At 38.1% G+C, this 20,039-nt stretch overlaps 1 protein-coding gene across 7 annotated transcripts in view; it reads left to right on the top strand.

The window, feature by feature from the left end:
* RWDD3 (RWD domain containing 3) overlaps window positions 1-20,039 on the top strand; it is a 94,887-nt gene that overhangs the window by 7,292 nt on the left and 67,556 nt on the right. For 2 of the 7 annotated variants that reach the window (XM_082386134.1, XM_082386133.1), the window contains exons 2-4: window positions 505-992; window positions 3,166-3,281; window positions 3,380-3,506. In XM_082386134.1, the coding sequence (XP_082242260.1) occupies window positions 505-992; window positions 3,166-3,281; window positions 3,380-3,494 (719 nt within the window). In that variant the 3' untranslated portion in view covers window positions 3,495-3,506. The other 5 variants (XM_082386135.1, XM_082386132.1, XM_082386131.1 and 2 more) reach the window with 5 other exon arrangements.

Genomic DNA, 20,039 nt, shown 5'->3' with positions numbered 1-20,039 from the left:
ATGCTCAGTCATGGTTTTCTCTGTACCCCTGCAACCACACGGGATACAGTATTTGGTTTGATTCAGACTCACTGCAACATGACTTTCACCGGATTTAGTGTATAACTTTTAAACTAATCACTGATTTTATAAATACACAATACTGTTTCTTTGAATGTTCATATGAGTTTATTAGGAATTTCCGAATTATCAACTAAGTCTGGGGAGGAAAAAAATCATATGATGAGAAACCTTTCTGGTAACCTTAATAAAAATGGGATAATGGCAATTGTAAATGCCAGTGAAATCCTGGGCGCTGGTGAGCATGATTCTATGAATATATATGTATGGCTGAAAGTAAGAATCTGTAAATCATGGCTTTCTTAGTGTGATGTATCTCTTCATAAAATAACTTAGTTTTCACATGAAAAATAAATTGACACTTGAAACAAAAATTTTAACTTGTTAGTGTTCCATTCAAATTGAATTAGGTACAGCTAATCATTATTTTTGGATGCTTTCCAGAGACAGATGGGACTGTGTTCAGAATTCTCACAAGAGCCGAAGGATTTATGGATGCGGATATACCCTTACAATTGGTGTTCCATTTACCGGTCAATTACCCGTCGTGTCTGCCTGGTATTGTGGTTAACTCCGAACACCTGACCAGGGCTGAGTGTGAGATTGTGAAAGAGAAGTTACTGGAGCAAGCAGAGACCCTTTTGTCGGAACCTATGGTTCATGAGCTGGTTCTCTGGATTCAACAGAATCTCAGGCACATCCTCAAGCGACCAGAAACTGGAGGTGGCAGTGAAAAGTGCACTTCTGCAGCAAGCACGACTGTGGATGATGGATTGTGGATGACTCTTTTGCATTTAGATCACATGAGAGCAAAGACTAAATATGTCAAAACTGTGGAGAAGTGGGCTTCCGGTTTAAGGCTGACAGGAAGACTGATGTTCATGGGTAAAATAATACTGATTTTACTGCAGGGAGACAGAAACAACATCAAGGTGCCAAAAAGTTTTAATGTTGAATATGAATTTGGCTATTTTCTGCTAAAATGGTGTGTCTATAAGTGTGTTTGATAACAATGGGACAGATTAATCGTTAAGATGTTTCTGCTTTCACTCTTACCATGTTAATGGATCTTTCTTTTTAAAGACTGTCTTTAACTTCTAATTACAACTACAGACTTGAAAAGCTTGAAGAATAAGTAGAAGATTATGTTTTAAAAATCATGCCACTTAATGAAAGTGATAGGTTATTAAAAAAATCTCTGTGGTACATGAGTGTTTGTTTCTGTAATCAGCTTTGAGCCTAAATTTTATAAATTTGCACTAAAAGTTTGTGCGTATTTATAGTTCTTTCCTTAGGTAGGCGCACAGCAAGGTGTATATTTGTGGGTAGCCTGCAAAAATTTTAACTTTTTGGAAGTTAAAGATATGTTCTGACGCTTGAACTTGGTATCTGTTATACCTGAAAAGAGGAGCTGTTCCCTCCTAACCAGGATTTAGTGTGAGTGGAAGTAGGATCATTAGGGCTGTCAGCTTGTCACCTCCTCCCTAACTTTTGCTTTCCACCTGACTTGTCTCAGCAGCTGCTTTCAAAATCATCATCTCCTTCAGAGTTTTCAAGTTCTCATTCTAAACTCATCTAACCTGCTTTATGTGGGACCGGACAAAGAAAGCTGCTTATTATATTTTAAATCTTAAAAGAGCTGCAAATCACTTAATAGGTTTTATGCTTTCAGGTGGGTTGGGTCAAGAATAATTACAGTGGAATTTATTTGAAACAGATTTATCTTGCATAACCTATCATCTTAAAGATTTGTAGGATAACTACCTAGCTTTTTTGTGATGGGCTCTTATCACAAAACTTGTTGGTTAATAACTTCAGTTGACCAGAGTAGTGCTGGGTTATAGCGTATAGGTACAACAAATTTTCAGATTTAATAAAGATCTTGGGTTGGGGTCTGACCAAGGAACCACATATATTTTTAAAAATTTATTTAATTAATTAATTTATTTTTGGCTACATGGGGTCTTTGTTGCTGTGCGCGGGCTTTCTCTAGTTGCGGCGAGTGAGGGCTACTCTTCGTTGCGGTGCATGGGTTTCTCATTGCGGTGGCTTCTTTTGTTGCGGAGCATGGGCTCTAGGCGTGTGGGCTCAGTAGTTGTGGCTCACGGGCTCTAGAGCTCAGGCTCAGTAGTTGTGGCGCATGGGCCTAGTTGCTCCTTGGCATGCGGGATCTTCCCGGACCAGGGCTCGAACCTGTGTCCCTTGCATTGGCAGGCAGATTCTTAACCACTGCGCCACCAGGGAAGCCCCGGAACCACATATTTTAAGGTGATTTACAGTATATCTATAAAACTTGATCCTTTTGGATAAAATACTGGCTGACAAAATGAATACAAATTAATTTCTTTGCTCATATATCCCCAAAAGACTCAGATTTTTCTTTAAGCCAGCTCGGGCATATTAGGCTAAGTGTAGCTGTTTTGCAGATGTTGTTTCTCAGATTGGATCCATCAGTTAATTTATGTATTTAATCATATGGCTTGACCTCTGGTAATGTAGAGTACTTTTTAAGGAGTTCTTTCGTTTTTATTAGCTATTCCTAAAATGCCATTTAATGTAAATATCCCTTAAATTTTTATAAGATTGTGTATCAGGATTGAGAATTACAGGTACATATTTATAGATGCCATCAATTTGGAATGTTCGGTACTATGTGCCTGTTAACTTCATTCCAACCTTGAGGAAGTGATAATAATGACAGTAGCTGGTACTATATTAAGCACTGTTGTGCCAAGCACTCCTCTAAGTGCTTTATATGTATGAACTCATTTAATCATCACAACTTCCCCATAAGGTAGGTGTTATGAGTACCATTTTATGGAATAGGTTACTGAGGCACAGAGGATCTAGATAACTAACCCCAGAATCAGATCTAGTCTAGATTTAAGCCTAGGTAGTTCGATTAGACCCTTCTTTACTCCAGCATTCACCAGAATGTTATGCTTCAAAGTATGTGAAAACACTGTGTAACTCTCTTACTGCTTGAATCAGAAAGCGAGTACTCTGTAAGCGTGGAAATAAGCCTATAGGTTTATAGCTCCTTTCAAACTAGGACTTTGAGATTCAGAGTAAGATATGTATTTAACGTACTGATTTATCATTTAGGAGTACCTGATTCTTCAGAAAACCTGCAAAGTAGATGTGGACTCAAGTGGAAAGAAATGCAAAGAGAAAATGATTAGTGTACTGTTTGAAACAAAAGTACAGACAGAACACAAAAGGTATAATTTAGTACTATTGCAGATGGAAAAGCAACTGAATCGATAATTATACTCTGACAAATTTAGGCATATTCATGAGTTTCTCTTGTATAATGCAGGTTTCTGGCATTTGAAGTCAAAGAGTATTCATCGTTGGATGAGTTACAAAAGGAATTTGAAACTGCAGGACTTAAGAAGCTTTTCTCCGAACTTGTACTTAGGCTGGTAAAATGAAGTGGAAGACAGGTATCTTTTAGTGAAACAACAGCGTTTTTTGTTTTGTTTTGTTTTTGTTTTTTGTGTTGGATTTTGAGAGTGGCTAATTGAAATACTCATAAGGGAACAATTTTAGAGTTTTCTCTGAAGCAAAATGACAGACACCATCATAACTTCAGGACAAAAGCCAATTCTGTTTATGGAATATTAAACAGTAAAAATATCCATGTGTTCTAATTTTGCCAGTATAGGCTGGGTTCAGTAGATGGAATGTTATTTGAGAGATAAATACAAAAAGATGATGGTGAGTGAACCCTTGTGTTTATACAGAGGATTTGTTTGGAACTGTGCAATTTTCTGGCTGATTTTCTTGTAATTAAATGAATTTTTAAATAGAGATTTGTTTTCATGTTTACTTCCTTCATGTTTACACTTTTAGCATTTGATAATGATTTTTCCCCCATTCAGCTTATTCTGTCTAATGTTTTAAGTTGAATATTAAGAAAAATATAACACTGATTTCTTTGTGGAATTGGATAAATGGTTAGTTTAAATACAAACTAAAGAAGTTCTATAGAACTTGATTTACAATTGCTTTCTTTGGGGTCCCAGAATTGCATGATACTTACTAGTGATAGGACTGGAGAGTCAAATTAAAATAAAATTCTTCAATTTAAGTTAAAACTTACAAGGGAAGAAGTGTTTTACACAAAATGAACTTGGCTTACCAGAGGGAAGAAATCATATGGAGATAGTATTTTTTATTTCTGATGAAATTTGTTAAAGTCTGATAATCTCAGAATATATTTATTATGACCTAAGGAGAGAAGCCACAAAATAAAAGCTTGTGTTAAACTCTGTACCAAAAGTATAGACAAGCATTTATGTTTGAGAAAGGATATTTGTGTTCCTGAAGCCACCTGTGCTTCTAAAATAAGGGGCCAAGTGATGGAAGAAAGGCCAGGCAAATCTCCCTCACTGTGATCTGAGGTACAGTGATGTCATTATGAATTATAACTGATGGGAGAGAGAAATAAGGAGACGCTGTGGCACGCCCAGTAGTGCTTCTTGACAGCGCTGCTCTGTGACTGTGGCAGTACAGTCTGATTGTCTCATTTTCAGACACCCTTGTAATTAAATTAGACCTACCTGTTGATCATTCTGTTAATCAGAGGGGATTTTTGGTTCGTTTTATGTCATTCTAGGGTGTTGATGATTTTTTCCTGGAGAACTGGTAAATGTAGTTAGGCTGTTCTATGGGAGGGTGATATTCTCAGAGTTCAGAAACTGCTAGGAGCCTGGACCCGCCGCTGCACTATTGGAGACTGTTGTAATTGATCCTAGATCTGCTCAAGTGGTACTGCCTGGACCAGAGCTAAGGTTGCTGATAGGTACTATCTGTGGCCTGTTGGCGTTCACAGTCACTCCACCCCTGCTGCCAGGGCAGCCACTGCCAACAACTACCACGGTGCTAGAACCTGTGCTGCCTCTGACTTCCCAGTGGTGCCTCCTATTGACCAAACCTAACAGGAGTCCAGTTGGCAGAGAAGTCGGGAAATGTAGTTTGCATGTCCCAGCCCCAGGAGAACAGAGCAGAATATAGGAGGGTGGGTGTGTAAGTGAGGGAGAGGGAGCTGAGTGCCTATGGCGAGTAACGAGCACAACCTTCCCTTCTAGCTATTAAGCAGCCACGCATACCCTTCTACCCATATTTAAATTTCTGTACAACAGCAACAGTTTATGCTTCAGTCTATGCAGATTTTACTATCTTTTGTACAAAGGAAGAAACTCTCACCTCTCCCCCAAAAGGGGAAAAGTAAAGTTCCATCAGTTACTATTATCCTTAACGGTGTTACTTATTCTGGTTCAGTCACAATCCCACCTCGATTAAACTGTCAAGTGCACTACGACCAACATTTCTTATATAACTTGATAGGGGGTGGGGGAAGGAAAAAGTAGTTAATATATACAAAAATATACAGAACAAACGATGAAGTAGATTTGCTTAAGTACTTGTTTCTATAACTGGTCATGAAGCTGTAGTTGATATTTATAACTTCTCCCTCTACTCCATTTTTCTTTGCTCCTGGCCACCTCTTTACCTAGTAGGGTGGGTGAATCTTCATTCTGGAAGGTCTGAGTCCTTAGGAGTTGGTGGTTTATTAACTTTCACTCTTGAATAAGAGAATATTAAGAGGCAACCCAGAGAACCCCTGGGCTCCTGACGTAGTTCTTGTTGACCCCATTGTGTAGCAGTAGGTCAATTTCCCTGTAATAATGTGGATCAACCACCCCAGCCATTATAGGAACCTCTTTTGTTGCTTGTTGGTTTAGTGTCATAGGGACCCTAATATATTCAGGTGTCAATCTCAACTTCAAATTCACTTGAACCATTTTGTGTGCCCTGGTAGAAACATTCTTTTTCCATGGGAACTAAGACCACCAAATCAGCATAGCCCCTTTATAGGGATGGTAATAAAAAATTCTGTGAGTGGGTTATTAAACATAATACTGAGAGAAATCCATCCTATTTTTATTCCACGATTCCTGGACCCATGTATTCTGGCAGTGGGAGAAATAACATCATATATTGGTCACTGGTTCAAAGTCTTAGTAGGTCATTATATTACTCTATCAAGCCAGCCACTTCTGGGTGATTTGGTACATGGAAAGACCTATGAATTTCATAGCTATGGGCCCATTGCTACATTTCTTTTGTTGTGAAATGAATTTCTCATTTAGAATTTATGTTGTGAGAGATAACCATGTCTGTAAGATTATGGTTGGTAGTCTTATAGGAAGAGACTTAGGATTCATATCCAGAATTAATATTTTCATGAGAACAATTGCTGACCCTTCCACTAGAGAAGGGATCCAATGTAATTAATTAGCCACCAGCCAAAAGGGTCTCTGCTTGCACCAGGTGGCTGGTGTCTCCCAGGAGGTGAGGCCCTACTGGTGGCTCAGGATTGGTCTCTGTTCTTAGAAGGTTAGGCACTCAGCAGTGACAATAGTAAGATCAGTATTGGTGAGAAGAATTTCATGTTGCTGAGTCCATGTATAACCTCTGTCCCTGCTGCCACAGTTACTTTGTACATGAGCCCGCTGAGCAAGCACTGGGACGCTACGGAAAGAGGATGACTGACATCCAGAGGATGAGTCAGCCTGTCCATTTGAGCAAGGAACACATTCACTGCAGTGGTTGCCCTATGAACATCACATGGGACACGAATATCCTCACATTTTGTGCTCATCCTGAGAGGTCCATTCACATACTCCTGCCCCAGATTTCCTTGTCATCAGGCTTCTGATCTTATTCTTTCAAAGTCCCTGACTACCTGGCCATCCCATTAGCCACTGCCCATGAAATACTGTAGATCTACACCTGTGGACATCTCTTTACCTAGATAAGTAGACAACCAGAAGTACTGCTCAAAGTTCTGCCCCCTGAGAAAATTTCTCTTCACTACCTTTCAGAGATGCTCTAGATTGCAGTGATAATTGCCAAAGCACATTGTGAAGAACCATCCCTATACCAGGCCTGAGTTCTTTCTTCCTCAGTAAATAAGTTATGGGTATCCCCATGACAGCATAGGTGTGGACTGAGGAGGAAGCAGCAGTGCAGGAGTAGTCGCTATAGGCATTTGAGCCACTTGATCATGCAGCTTACTTGTGCCTTCAGGACCGGCTTGAGCCTGATCTTGTACATATCACTTCATTTGTACATGTGCAACTTCATGATTTCATGGATGAAATAATACCTCATTAGTAATCAGGAGAAATGCAAATTAAAACCACAATGACACCTCTAGCCACCCACTAGAATACCTAAAATTTAAAAGATGGACAATAGCAAGAGTTGACAAAGAAGTAGAGTAATGGCAACATTGATACACCATTGGTAGGAATATAAATCGACCCAAATGCTTTGAACAAGCAGTTTGGCATAATCTAGAAAAACTGACGATTCCATACCTTATAACCCGGTATTTCTTTTTTTTTTTTTAATTTATTTATTTATTTATTTATTTATGGCTGTGTTGGGTCTTCGTTTCTGTGTGAGGGCTTTCTCTAATTGCGGCAAGTGGGGGCCACTCTTCATTGCGGTGCGCGAGCCTCTCACCATCGTGGCCTCTCCTGTTGCAGAGCACAGGCTCCAGACGCGCAGGCTCAGCAATTGTGGCTCACGAGCCTAGTCGCTCCGCGGCATGTGGGATCCTCCCAGACCAGGGCTCGACCGTGTCCCCTGCATTGGCAGGCAGATTCTCAACCACTGCGCCACCAGGGAAGCCCTAACCCGGTATTTCTGCTTCTAGGCATATACCTTATAGATGTGTGCATGTATGTGTGAGGTTACCTGTACAAGAATGTTCATAACAGTATTATTTTTAATAGCCCAAAGGAAGCAACCCAAACACCCATCAACATAGAATGGACAAGTAAATTGTGGTATATTCATGCAATGAAATACTGCACAGCAAACTAAATGAGTGAACTATAGCCAACATGGATTCATCTTTAAAAAGCAATATTGAACAAATGAAGTAAACACAAAAGATACCCTATGATGGTAAAAGTTCAAAAGCAAGCAAAATGATATTAAATTATGGATGCATATTCAAGTTCTGAAACTAAAAGACAAGAAAAGAAGTTGGTATAATAAAAGTCAGGATGGCAGTCACCTATAGGGTGAAAGGATGGGGTTGTGGTTGGAAAGAGGGTTTTTTCTGGGGGGTGGGTAGGGAATGGCTATGTTCTACTTCCTGACCAGGGTGCTGTTTCTCAGATGCTTCTTTTATAATAATTCATTATTTTTTATTTTTATTTCTTTAATATATTTATTTATTTATTTTTGGCTGCATTGGGTCTTCGTTGCTGTGCGTCGCCTTTCTCTAGTTGTGGCGAGCAGGGGCTACTCTTCGCTGCAGTGTGTGGGCTTCTCACTGCGGTGGCTTCTCTTGTTGTGGAGCGCGGGCTCCAGGCGTGTGGGCTTCAGCAGTTGTGGCTCACGGGCCTAGTTGTTCCGCGGCACGTGGGATCTTCCTGGACCAGGGCTTGAACCCGTGTCCCCTGCATTGGCAGGTGGATTCTTAACCACTGCGCCACCAGGGAAGTCCCTATAATAATTCACTAAGCTATAAGTTACTTTAATGCATATTTCTGTATTTCTTCCCCTATAAAAGTAGGCTTGGCTTAAAAAATGCCAGTTATTATATTTTTGGTAAATAAGAAAAATACTGAGGGTAATTCTTAAATCTTTGTAATTAATATCAATTTCTCTAATCCTAAAGTTTGGTTCAGACAAAATTGTAAGTTACGTGAAGAAGGTAGGCTATTTCAAGCAGAGTGGTTAGGGAAGTCTTCTGTAAGGGCATGCCATTGGAACCAATAGCTGAATGAAAGGGACCAACCACAGGAAAAGGAGGCAGCAGGAATTCCAGGCAGTAGGAACAATAAGTGTGAAAGAGCTGAGACCTGAAGGAGCATGGCCTGTTTGAAATAGTCAAAAACAAGAGTGACCTGTATGGGAAAGAATGATGTATGGGGTGACATCTACAATCTACATGCACAGTGATAAGTTTGGAGAGAGACAGATACAGGAGCCTGATCCTGTTGAGTCTTAAAACCCAGTATAAGCCTATTTTTGCTTTGCTAACTGCAGTGGGAGTTCATTGCACTGGAAACAGGTGTGATATCTAATTTACACTTTAATAAGATCATCTGGCTGTTGCAGAGCAAATGAGTAATAGGAGAGCAATAATGGAAGAAAGAAGGCCAGTTAGGAACCTGTTGCAGTGGTCTAGCTGAGGGATGATGGTGGCTCGGTTGTGATGGCATTGGAGAAAAGTGGTCAGATATTAGATACATTTTTGGAGGTAGAGCTGAGTATATTTGATGCCAGATTGGATGTAGAAGATGAATGAGAAAGAAATGGAAGACAATATTTAGGTTTTTGTCCTTAGTAGCTGGGTGAATGATGGTACCATTGACTTGTGAATTAAGGAAGTCTGAGGAAGGAGCCTATTTGAGAGCTATATTAGAAAAAGTCATTATATTTCCTTGCCTCTTCTTTGCTGCCATTATAGGTCTATTGGAAAAGAGGATTTAAAAAAAATGAATTCAACTAGTGTTGGAGGAGGTCATTGAGAGGATATGAACTGCCGGTTGACCCAAGAGCTGGACCTGGGCAATCAGAGGCTCCTCACCCCTCCCCTGTCCTTGGAATATATATTCTGCCCACCGTTCCTACACTAGGAGCCATTCAAGGATGCAGCCTTGAGACAGTAAGGTGTGGTTGAGAGCGCCTGGACTGAATATGTGACTGAACCCAGTTAAGGCCTCTATATAAACTTTTAAGATTCTGGTGGGTTGCAGAGATCTACTCATATTATGGCCATCCAACACAAGCCTCGTCTGTAAGTTCACTTGCTTATTAAAACCACAACCTACCAATCTGGAGTGATCTGCCTCTTTCTTGGGTCTCTCCTTGCCCTCCATGTATGGGGGCAAGCTACGAGCCAACAACAAGTTAACAAATGGAAGTTTTGGCAGCAAATGAAATAATTTAAAATAATTTTTCCAAAAGCGGATTGGTTAAAAAAATTGGTTTAAAATCAATTGTTTCGATTGAGTAATATCAGTTACTGGTTTTTCATCTAGTGGTAATTTTGGTGAACCATGGACGGAGTAATTTTTGCAATGTTTGTATGCACCTTTGAGTGTGAGTCTCCTGTAACCATGCCACTCATGGTGTGGTTCATGGACACAATCTCATGCACTACCCCAGACCCACGGAACTAGAATCTACAATTTAACAAGACCCCAAGGTGATTTGTATGCACATTGAAGTTTGAGAAGCACTATCCTGTCAACATATCTATGTTCTTAAAATATGTGAGGGGGTCATATGTGAAAAGTTGAATAATAGACATACATGTTGTAAGGGGCATTCCAGTCCTGGAAAGCTAAAAATATTATAAAATTCCTAATTACCTTTGTCTATCAAACAATATTTGATCATATATTTGTGGCATTTCTTACATATTCTTAATCTTGTTCTTTGTCTCATAATTAACATGCAGTTGAGTAAAGATTAACGATTGTATGACACAAGCTGTACGTCCACCTTTCTTTGCATGCCAAATGATCTCCATCTTGTCACAATTGTGCTAACTTTATGAGACCTTTGCTTGCTAGCATTATTTTTGGCCCTTTAATTTGCTGTTTTCCATTTATTTTTAAACAAAAGGGAAAATGTAACATTTAAATAATTGTACAAATCCAGCTATATAAAAAGATGCTGTTGAAATCTTGGAATTGTCATAGGATAGCTGACTCATTTGTCACTTGATGCACAAAAGTCTGAATTTGATTGGTCAGGAAAATGAATTTAAAATTAAAAAAATAGCATATCCCTCATCTTGTGAAAAAGACAAAAATGTCTAAAGGTTGTAAAACTGCCAGTGATGTATAAAAATTTTCAAGAAATAAAAAAGTTGGGGAGTGGCATCTTTATTTTTGATCAATTTGCCATTTTAACTAATCTAATGCCCCAATCAGTTTGCTTTTCACCGTTTGGTTTTTGACTAGATTGCTTTTTTCCAAACAACCGGGATCACAGATTTTAATTTCTCCAGTTTCTTCAGATTACCTGATGTTATGTAGCTTCATTCCTTCTATCCCTCTTGTATTAGTCAGGATTCTCCAGAGAAACAGAACCAATAGGATATATATTTATTTATTTTAAGGAAGTGGCTCAAGCAATTATGGAGATTGGCAAATCCAAAATTTGCAGTGGGCCAGCAGGCTCAGGAAGAGCCCATGTTGTAGTTAAAGTCCCAGAGTTGTCAGACAGGAGACCCAGGAAAGAGTCAATGCTGCAGTTCAAGTCTGGAGGCCGAGGCTGGAAGAATGCACTCTTGGTCAGGGGAGGTCAGTCTTTTGTTCAATTCATGTTTTCAACTGATTACATGAGGTCCACCCACGTTATGGAGGGCAATCTACCATAAAGTCCACAAATTTAAATGTAAATCTCACCTCAAAACACCCTCACAGAAACATCCAGAATAACGTCTGACCACATCTCTGGGCAATGTGGTCCAGCCAAGCTGACACATAAAATTAGCCATCACACCCCTGGAGAACTATCCCATCTGTAGCTTTGCTTTTAGAGGTGAGGAATGTGGCTTTCCATTCGTATCTGCTTAACTCATTGCAGTATATTCCTACCATGTTTTCACTGCTACAAAACATTAAATAGTGATATGAATCTGTAGCAGCATTGGTAAGAAAGACACCATTTTCACATAAGTTAACAACTCGGCAAGTTGTAGTTTACCTTGGCTTGAATGACCCTCTTGAGACAGGACTGGCCACAATAATACACTCCACAGAAAGCTACATTTCTACCAGCCTGGGAGTATAAAAAAATGTAGACTCAATGACATATATTGATTTTAGAAAAAAGTGAACTCATCTGCTTTGGGACATCTCAAAATGATGTTTGCTCAGTTTTTTGTTGGCAACAGATACCCTGAAGTGTTATTAGGAGGGAATTCTGGAATTGTGCTCCTTCCTATATGAACCTGGTGTATTTCTGATATGTCTGACAATGCTGCTTCTCCCTCATTAAGAGATGATTATCCTCTGCTAATCTGCAGCAGTAGACCTTTCGTGCAACTAAAGAGAACTATGTAGTAAAGTGCTAGTGATTTCCCAAAATTCTGTGCATGTGTTTTTTCACTTCTATGTTTCTTGGGAATTTCATCCATTTCCATTATCCCCTCTATGTGGCTGAGTCTCAGATTTACACCTCAGGTACTGATCTCTCTCCTGAACTCTAAAACACTCATTTCTAACTGTGCGTAACATCACAACTTAGATGACAACTTAGATGTTCTGCCAACGCCTTAAATCCAATATGATTAGAGCAAACTCATTAACGATCCCATTTTCGTTGTTGTTGATATTGAAACTATCACTAGGCTCCCAGGATTTTCCTTTGATTACTTCCTCACTCCCTTGCATCCAATTAGCTGCCAAATCTAATTCTCAGTGATTCTTACATTCCACCCATCTTTTCCATTCTCACGGCCACCATACTTTACTTGTTTTTCCTAGCCAGGACTATTGGAAGTGTCCAAACTAGTCTTCTCACCTCTGTTCCCCCCGTCCCATCTTATACATAGCTACAGTTCCTAATATCTAATATTAAACAATTGGGGTCAGATGTATTTTATTTTAATTAATTAATTTATTTTAAATATATTTTAGAATACAGACTTTTCTTGTTAATTCTTGGAGTTTTAGAAAGGTAATATGGAGAAAATACTGTATATTATAAAATCCCCCTAATGGAGACTGGGGCAGCATCCTGTAATCAAACACTGTTATTTCTTCAGTGAAATGTATGAATACTCACATTAAGTAATATAAATAATGATATAATTGGTATAAATAAATGGTATAATTGGTATAAATAAATAAATGGTCTCTCATTGTTCATGGTAAACTTTAATACCTAATGTGTTCATATCAGATTGGCTTTTGTCTCCAAATACATTATTAAAAAACCACATATTTTTGAGTTTTAGAACTTTTGGACTTTGGAATTGTTGATAAGGATTGGTAGACCTGAACTAGATACATCTTCCTCAAATAACCATATCCTATTTCCTACTGGATTAGTTGCAGACTCTTCACTCTGCTATTTTCAAATGCCTTCTCAATTTGATTACAATCCATTGTTTCTAGATTTATCTTCCACTCATCCTCTATATATCCTTTTGCCCTAGCTAAAGTGGATAAATAACTCTTTTTTTTTTTTTTTTTTTTTCTGCATATACTCAGGTTCATCCTTCTCGCTGAAATGTCCTTTCCTCTTGTCCGTTTTTCTGTCAACTATCTGTTGACATTTTTTTCTGTTTCCAGAACTTTTTCCTCTGATCCCCATTCTGGGATCAGTAGTTGTTCTCTGGTCTAAATTCTTGTAGCAAGCTTCAGTTGTCCCATATGTAAAGTGAGAATAATTCCACTTTCTTACCTCTTAGACTTGTCACTGGATTAAATAATGTACAAATGCACCTAGCACAGTGTGAGATACATAATAGGAACTTAATTGAGGTTAGTTCTTTTCTTTTCCTCTCCTCCTCCTCCCTTCCTTTTTCTTAGTATATACTGTACTTTATGTTATAGTTTTAAAAGTACTTTTATTGTCCCCACTACTAGATAAAAGGTTTTTGAGGCTAGAACCTTGCTTATTGGAAGCTCAGTAAATATTCAGTTATGCGAAATGAATACAAATGGTGTTACTGGAGGAATTTCAACTCCCCCTCTGGATTCTGGAAAGACTGGTTTGTGTACATAGGAATATATATTAAAAAACTCAAACAAAACAAAACAAAATGAAAAAAACTATGATGACAGGACCCATCTTGATGCTAAATAGCATAATTTCTGCTTCATTGGTCCTCTGGATGTCCTGAGGCATTGTAAGGGAGATTGCTCACCCAGACCATGGCAAGTCTCAGAGCCTAGAGGAGCACATTTTTTTTTGGTGCATTAATAGGCCATTGAGCTCTTGGGAAGCTCTTGCCAGAAACCAGTGGGCAGGATGACTAACACAGCTCCTCTGCACTCACGAGTTTGGTGCTCACTTTCATGGAACCTGGATAGTGAGAAAGCACCGACTGTGCTCCCACATTGTTCCCTGGGGCTCACTGGTCTGTTCCTGGGCTCACTCTGGGGGGTCTCTGAACGCCACTTTTGCTTTTGCCCACTTGGTCCTTTCAGGTTGGTTCCTTTATCTCTAGGCTCTGCTCTCTCTCTCTCTCTCTCTCTCACTCAAAACATCTCCTCTAAAGCCCCTTTAACCCCTAGCCGAGAGAATATTATGTCCTCCAGAGAGAGAAAAGCTAGTGGTGGTAGAGATCACTAAGCGTTTACCTAATTTCCATTCTAGCTTGCTTTCTTAGTAGTTTTTTGTTAGTAATTTTCCAAGTAATTTCTTACCTGGGTACATTGCTATCTAGAATAAAAACTATATTTTGCAGCTTTCCTTGAAGCTCGGTATGACCATAAGACTAAATTCTGGGTAAATGGAGGTACCGTATGTGGTTTCCAGAAGGGCTTCTTGAAGGCGTTGACTCACTGGGAGCTGCTGCCTTTTCCTCCCTTCTACCGCCTGGAACGTGGACAGAATGGCTGAAACTCCAAAGGCAATCTTGGGTTATGAGGTGAGCTTGAGGGTGAAGGTGGAGCAGAGCATAGGAGCTACCTTCTGAACGTGTTTTATGTGAAAGAATATACCTTTGTGGCTTTAAGCCACGTTTGAAGTTTTCTATCATATGTCATCAAATCCTGTCCTGATGGATATGAAGTTTTATACCTAGTATAAATAATAGAAGCTAAAATGTGACTGATTATGAATGATTCAAAATCTATTATTTAAGGCTTAAACTTTTGCTTGGAGCTCTTAGAATTCTAGATTTTCTTAATTCAAAGTAAGCTTTCAAAACATGTTGTCTAAGAATTGAATTATTTTGTTTACCTGTGTCCAGCTTCAACAACCATTCTCTATTGCAGAGAAAGTGGGACACTCTAATTGTTTGGGCTGAGGAAAGGATACAAGAAAATGCCAGGGGAGAAGACATGTAAGTTAGTATTTCTAAATACCATCTCACATCATATCCTATAGATAAATATTCCTTTGACTCTTTGTAAGGAAATAGCAACTTATCACATTCTTAGTTTATGTTCCAGTGTTTCTAATTAAGTACAAGCTAATTTGGCATTCTTTTATTTTTATTATTATAATCTTTCTGTTTCCCAGAATTATTACTAATAATTATTGGAAATCTGCATGGTGCTAAGATAGCCAGTAGACCTAGAATGACTTTAAGCTTTTTGCTTAGAGTTCTCCTGAAAACACAGATTCCTATGAAAATAACACACAGGGAAAAAAATGGAGAAATCTGCTGTGAGTTTAATTTATGTGCACTTCATGGTTTTCATTAAGCCCATTGCTGGATTTACATCGTCAGCCCACACAAATGTGAATTCCCAAGAAATCCAGGTAGAAAGAGGATAGAGAGAAGGGCAAAATGTATTTGAGTTCTTTATGGCTAGGGCTTTGTGCTAAGCCCTCAAGTATGAAGTTATTTATATCTATTTATAAATCATCCACGTATATATATCCATAAATTCACTTCACGTACCAGGGAGCATCTCGGTTAACTTTGGATGAATGAGGTTCCTCACAATCCAAAGGTCAGTTCCTTAATCAACAAGACTCTTTTGGAAACATTCTAGAGATGAAAACATTTTAAAGTTGTTGTACACTCATCTGATAAGCAGAGCGGATTGAACACATACACATAAGCTCAGTGTGTCAGTGTTGTCACCAACACCACGACTTCGCTCTGCTGTGGTGGAAGGAAGCCCTCTCCTGGTCTGTGGAGGGGAATGAGCCTCAGCTTCCAGCTCTACTAAGGGAACCCTGTTGTTTCATGCTCCAGCAAGTGTTTGTTCCTTTCTTTTTGCTCTCTCTGCTCTGTTTCTCTTCTCTCTCTCTCTTTTTCTTGCTCACCATTTCTGATGCTTTTTTGAAGTCCTGCCATTGAAGAGATTGGCTGCTTATTGATTTCTTTCCTCTCTTCCCTTTTTTTCTCCTTTGTGGTCTCTTCTCTCCCTTTCTTGACACTTCTTCCAAATTTTATGACTTTAGGGTAACAGGGCTTAGCTTTTATAGCCATCATCACCCAGTGAGAGAGCATTTTCTTGCCATCAGTATGCCAACTGATCACAATGTGTCCTCTTAAACTTTATCTCTTTTTCCTTTATGTTATTTCCATTGGTACTCACAATTACAGGCTTTAAACATTGTTTTTAGGTTTATAGTTTGTTCCTGAAGGTCGACAGTGCTTGACTGCATAAGTCGGGTATCATATATGTAGAAGTAATAGGCCTTAGAACCAGAAAGAACTAAAATGATTTTAATCCAACTGCTTTTTTTTTTTTTTTTTAAAGTGTGATACTGAAGTAAGTTACTTACCCAAGGCCATGTATCTGGTAGCAAAACTGGGACTAGGACCTAGGTCTATAAATCTACTTTGAAAGAGAATTGTATTAGCTCTTTATAGTCTTATATATGATCAAGGAGGACTCAGGGAGCCAAGTGAACAATTGTTGTCCAATCGTTACAGTCTCCTAGGAAAACATCTGCTCCATTCTGTCTGGCATGTTAGAGAGGAGAGAGAATTTCCTTTATTCTTGATTCGTAAAACTATACTTAAGTTTACACTTACTCATAGTCAATTTTATATGGCTTCCTCACAAATAAAAGATATTTTCTTATGATTGCATTAATTTATGTGTGAATAGGACATACAGGGCCTGTTGCCTGAAACTTGTTATATTTCTTGTTTCATACATTGGATGTTTTAAAGACCAAGTGACTCTTTTTGGTTAGAAGTAAGCATTCTGTGTATCATAGAATCTTATATTTATTTTTAAAAATGTAATTGAAGATATTTAGCTGTTAGAGAAATGAGCATACAATAAAAATCTCATTTTGTACTGTGTTTATGTATTTCATTTTATCTAGAAAATTAGAATCTGAGATTTAGAAAGAAACTTAGAGATTTTTAGCCTAATTCTCCACCTGGTACAGTAATTTTTAAAAATTATAACTCTGACAGACATCCACTTCTGCTTGAAAACCTCCAGAGATTTGTACTGCCCTCATGAGGCAGGTGTTATTGTTATTGGACAGCACAAGCAGATTCAAAGTTCTTTCTTGCATTCAGTCAGAATCTGCCTTCCTTTACTTCCAGCTTTTTATCCTAATTCTAGCCTCTGGAGCAACACAGAATTAGTATACTCATCTCTCCATGACAGCCCTTTGAATATTTGAAAGCTGATATTATGCCTTTCCTTATTCTTCACTTCCCAAGTTGCTTGAATAATTTATCAAAAATTATAGCTTCTCCTATTCACCTGGACATTTGCTTTTTCTAAAAAAATTTATTTATTTTATTTATTTTTGACCGCGTTGGGTCTTCGTTGCTGCGCGCGGGCTTTCTCTAGTTGCAGCGAGTGGGGGCCACTCTTCGTTGCGGTGTGCGGGTTTCTCATTACGGTGGCTTCCCTTGTTGTGGAGCACAGGCTCTAGGTGCATGGGTTTCAGTAGTTGTGGTGTGAGGGCTCAGTAGTTGTGGCTCGCGGGCTCTAGAGCGCAGGCTCAGTAGTTGTGGTGCACGGGATTAGTTGCTCCGCGGTATGTGGGATCTTCCAAGACCAGGGCTCGAACCCGTCTCCCCTGCATTGGCAGGTGGATTCTTAACCACTGAGCCACGAGGGATGCCCCTGGACATTTGCTTTTCATTACACTCTAATTGGTCAAGGTCCCTCTGAAAATGTGGCACCTACAATTGAATTCTATATTACAGATGTGGTTTAACCAGCTAGAAATACAATAGAACTGTCACAGGTAGTGATCTGTGGGTAGTAATTTCTCAGGGAAGCCTCTTTTAAATCCCTTAAAAGAAGGTGGCTTGTATGAAAACACTTGGTAGACTGTAAAGTACTTTATAAATGAAATACTTTGTTATATTCTATTAAAAAACTTTAAAAATATAAAAAATAATGAATGTATGTTTTTTTTTCTTGCCAGTAACAATGCTGATTTCAACATTTAGGTTAGCAAAATTAGTAGAGTGAGCAAAAAGGCTGATGTTTTTTCCTTGTGGCAAAAATATAAAAACAGTTTTAATCTCAGCCATTATGTTGGAGTACTGGGCCCTTTCTGAGTTGAACGATTTTTAAATCATCTAGTCATTTTTGGAACATGCTTTTTGTTGACTCATATGATAAATGTAATGACATTTTATCATATAATAAATGTCTGTACATACTTTTTAATGAGGCAATAGCAGAGTCTCCTATTGACAAGACAACTTAATAAGTAAAACCATTTTCACATTCAAAGTAGAGTTTTAAATATGTAATCTGTATTCCTTCCATTTCAAAGTATACTTTTAAACATTTCTGAATTTTATGAATTTTGAGTAGAATGGGAATATGGTTTAACATTGTCATCTAACCATTTATTCTCAGTTGCTTATTGAGTATCAATTACATGTTAAGGACTTGAAAAAGACATTGATGAATTGTTTATCCTTCTTTCTTCACTAACTCTAGAAGAGTTTTTGAAAAGAGTAACTTTTTACCTAGTGTGTTTGGCATGAGTTTATACTCTGAACATTCTGACTAAGAATTTAACACACTGCTAGATAGAATAATCTCAAAACTAGCTGTATCAGGTTATAGTTGGTGAATATGAATGTGAAATATAAATATGAGGCCCAAATGGGATAATGGTAATGCTGGGAAGCCCAACACACTCCCTGGCACATACTAGATTCTTAATCAGTACTTGCCATATGAATACTGCATATTAAGAGAGTATTACTCCTAATCAGGTAGTGAACCTGGTGTTAACAGCTGGAGGTTGAGTTGCATAGACTGACGTGCCATTGTTCAAATGAATGAGACACATTTGGGACTGCACTGAATTTCAAGACCTCATATCTCTTTTTAAGAAACATTTCTTGGTCGAGAGAAATTACTACATTTTCTCGAACTTGACAATGTGTTGTGGTGGTTATAGTTTGATTTGCAACATGGGTCAGATACTCTAAAGAACATAAATTATTTAAAATTATTTAAATATTCAGAATAAAAATCAGTTGTTCTGTACTGTCCACACTGGAAAGAAATTTATTAAAGAAAATAACCCAGTAAATCACTTCCAAGGATTAAAGTATTCTGATATTTATTTAGAGAAAAATAAGAAAAAATTAGAATTCTGGAGAATCATTTATTTGTTGACATACTTTTTAACTTTATTTAAGCTTTATTATTCTTTTCTTGTTACAAGTCTTTGGTGACTGGGGCCATGTAAATCAGAGGGAGCCTGCTTTGTAAAATTAGTTTTGGAGTCAGATAATTTAAATTTATACTACTAGATCCAGAATTTCTCTTTCTATTGGATTTTCTTTCTTTTAAATAGTTTTAAAAAGTTACTATACAAATAGGTAAACCTTTCTAGAGAAAGACAGTGTTTTCCCTTTTTATTTTGTAAACTTAATCTTCCTAAGCTAGATATTATTTGGTTAAACATACAATTTATAGTCATTCGCAGACTGAAGAAATATAAATATTCTAATAGCACCTAGTTGTTATTGTTTTTGGCTATACAGACGTGTGGGCTTTTACATCAGTATTAGTTAGTGTTTTCTAAACTTCATAGTATTTTTCTCCAGGAAAGAACTGTCTGTTTTCTGAGAGGGGAAAAAAAACCCCTGCTTATGAAATGAGGCCATTTTGCATATTAATCAGGAGGTCTTTGAACTCTAAGAATAAAATCCGTCAGTGCTTTGGGTATGGAACAATTATGCATTCAAGGACTTTAATTTTATGCTAATAATGCAACAAGCTTTACATTTTTCTTTGTTTTGTTTGCATTTCCTAAAGATAATTTAATGCAAATAATCCATCCATATA

This window comes from Balaenoptera borealis (genome assembly GCF_965194805.1).
Source record: "Balaenoptera borealis genome assembly, chromosome: 1".
Taxonomy (NCBI): domain Eukaryota; kingdom Metazoa; phylum Chordata; class Mammalia; order Artiodactyla; family Balaenopteridae; genus Balaenoptera; species Balaenoptera borealis.
The sequence above is the reverse complement of the archived record's forward strand: the minus strand, read 5'-3'. Positions and strand labels throughout refer to the sequence as shown.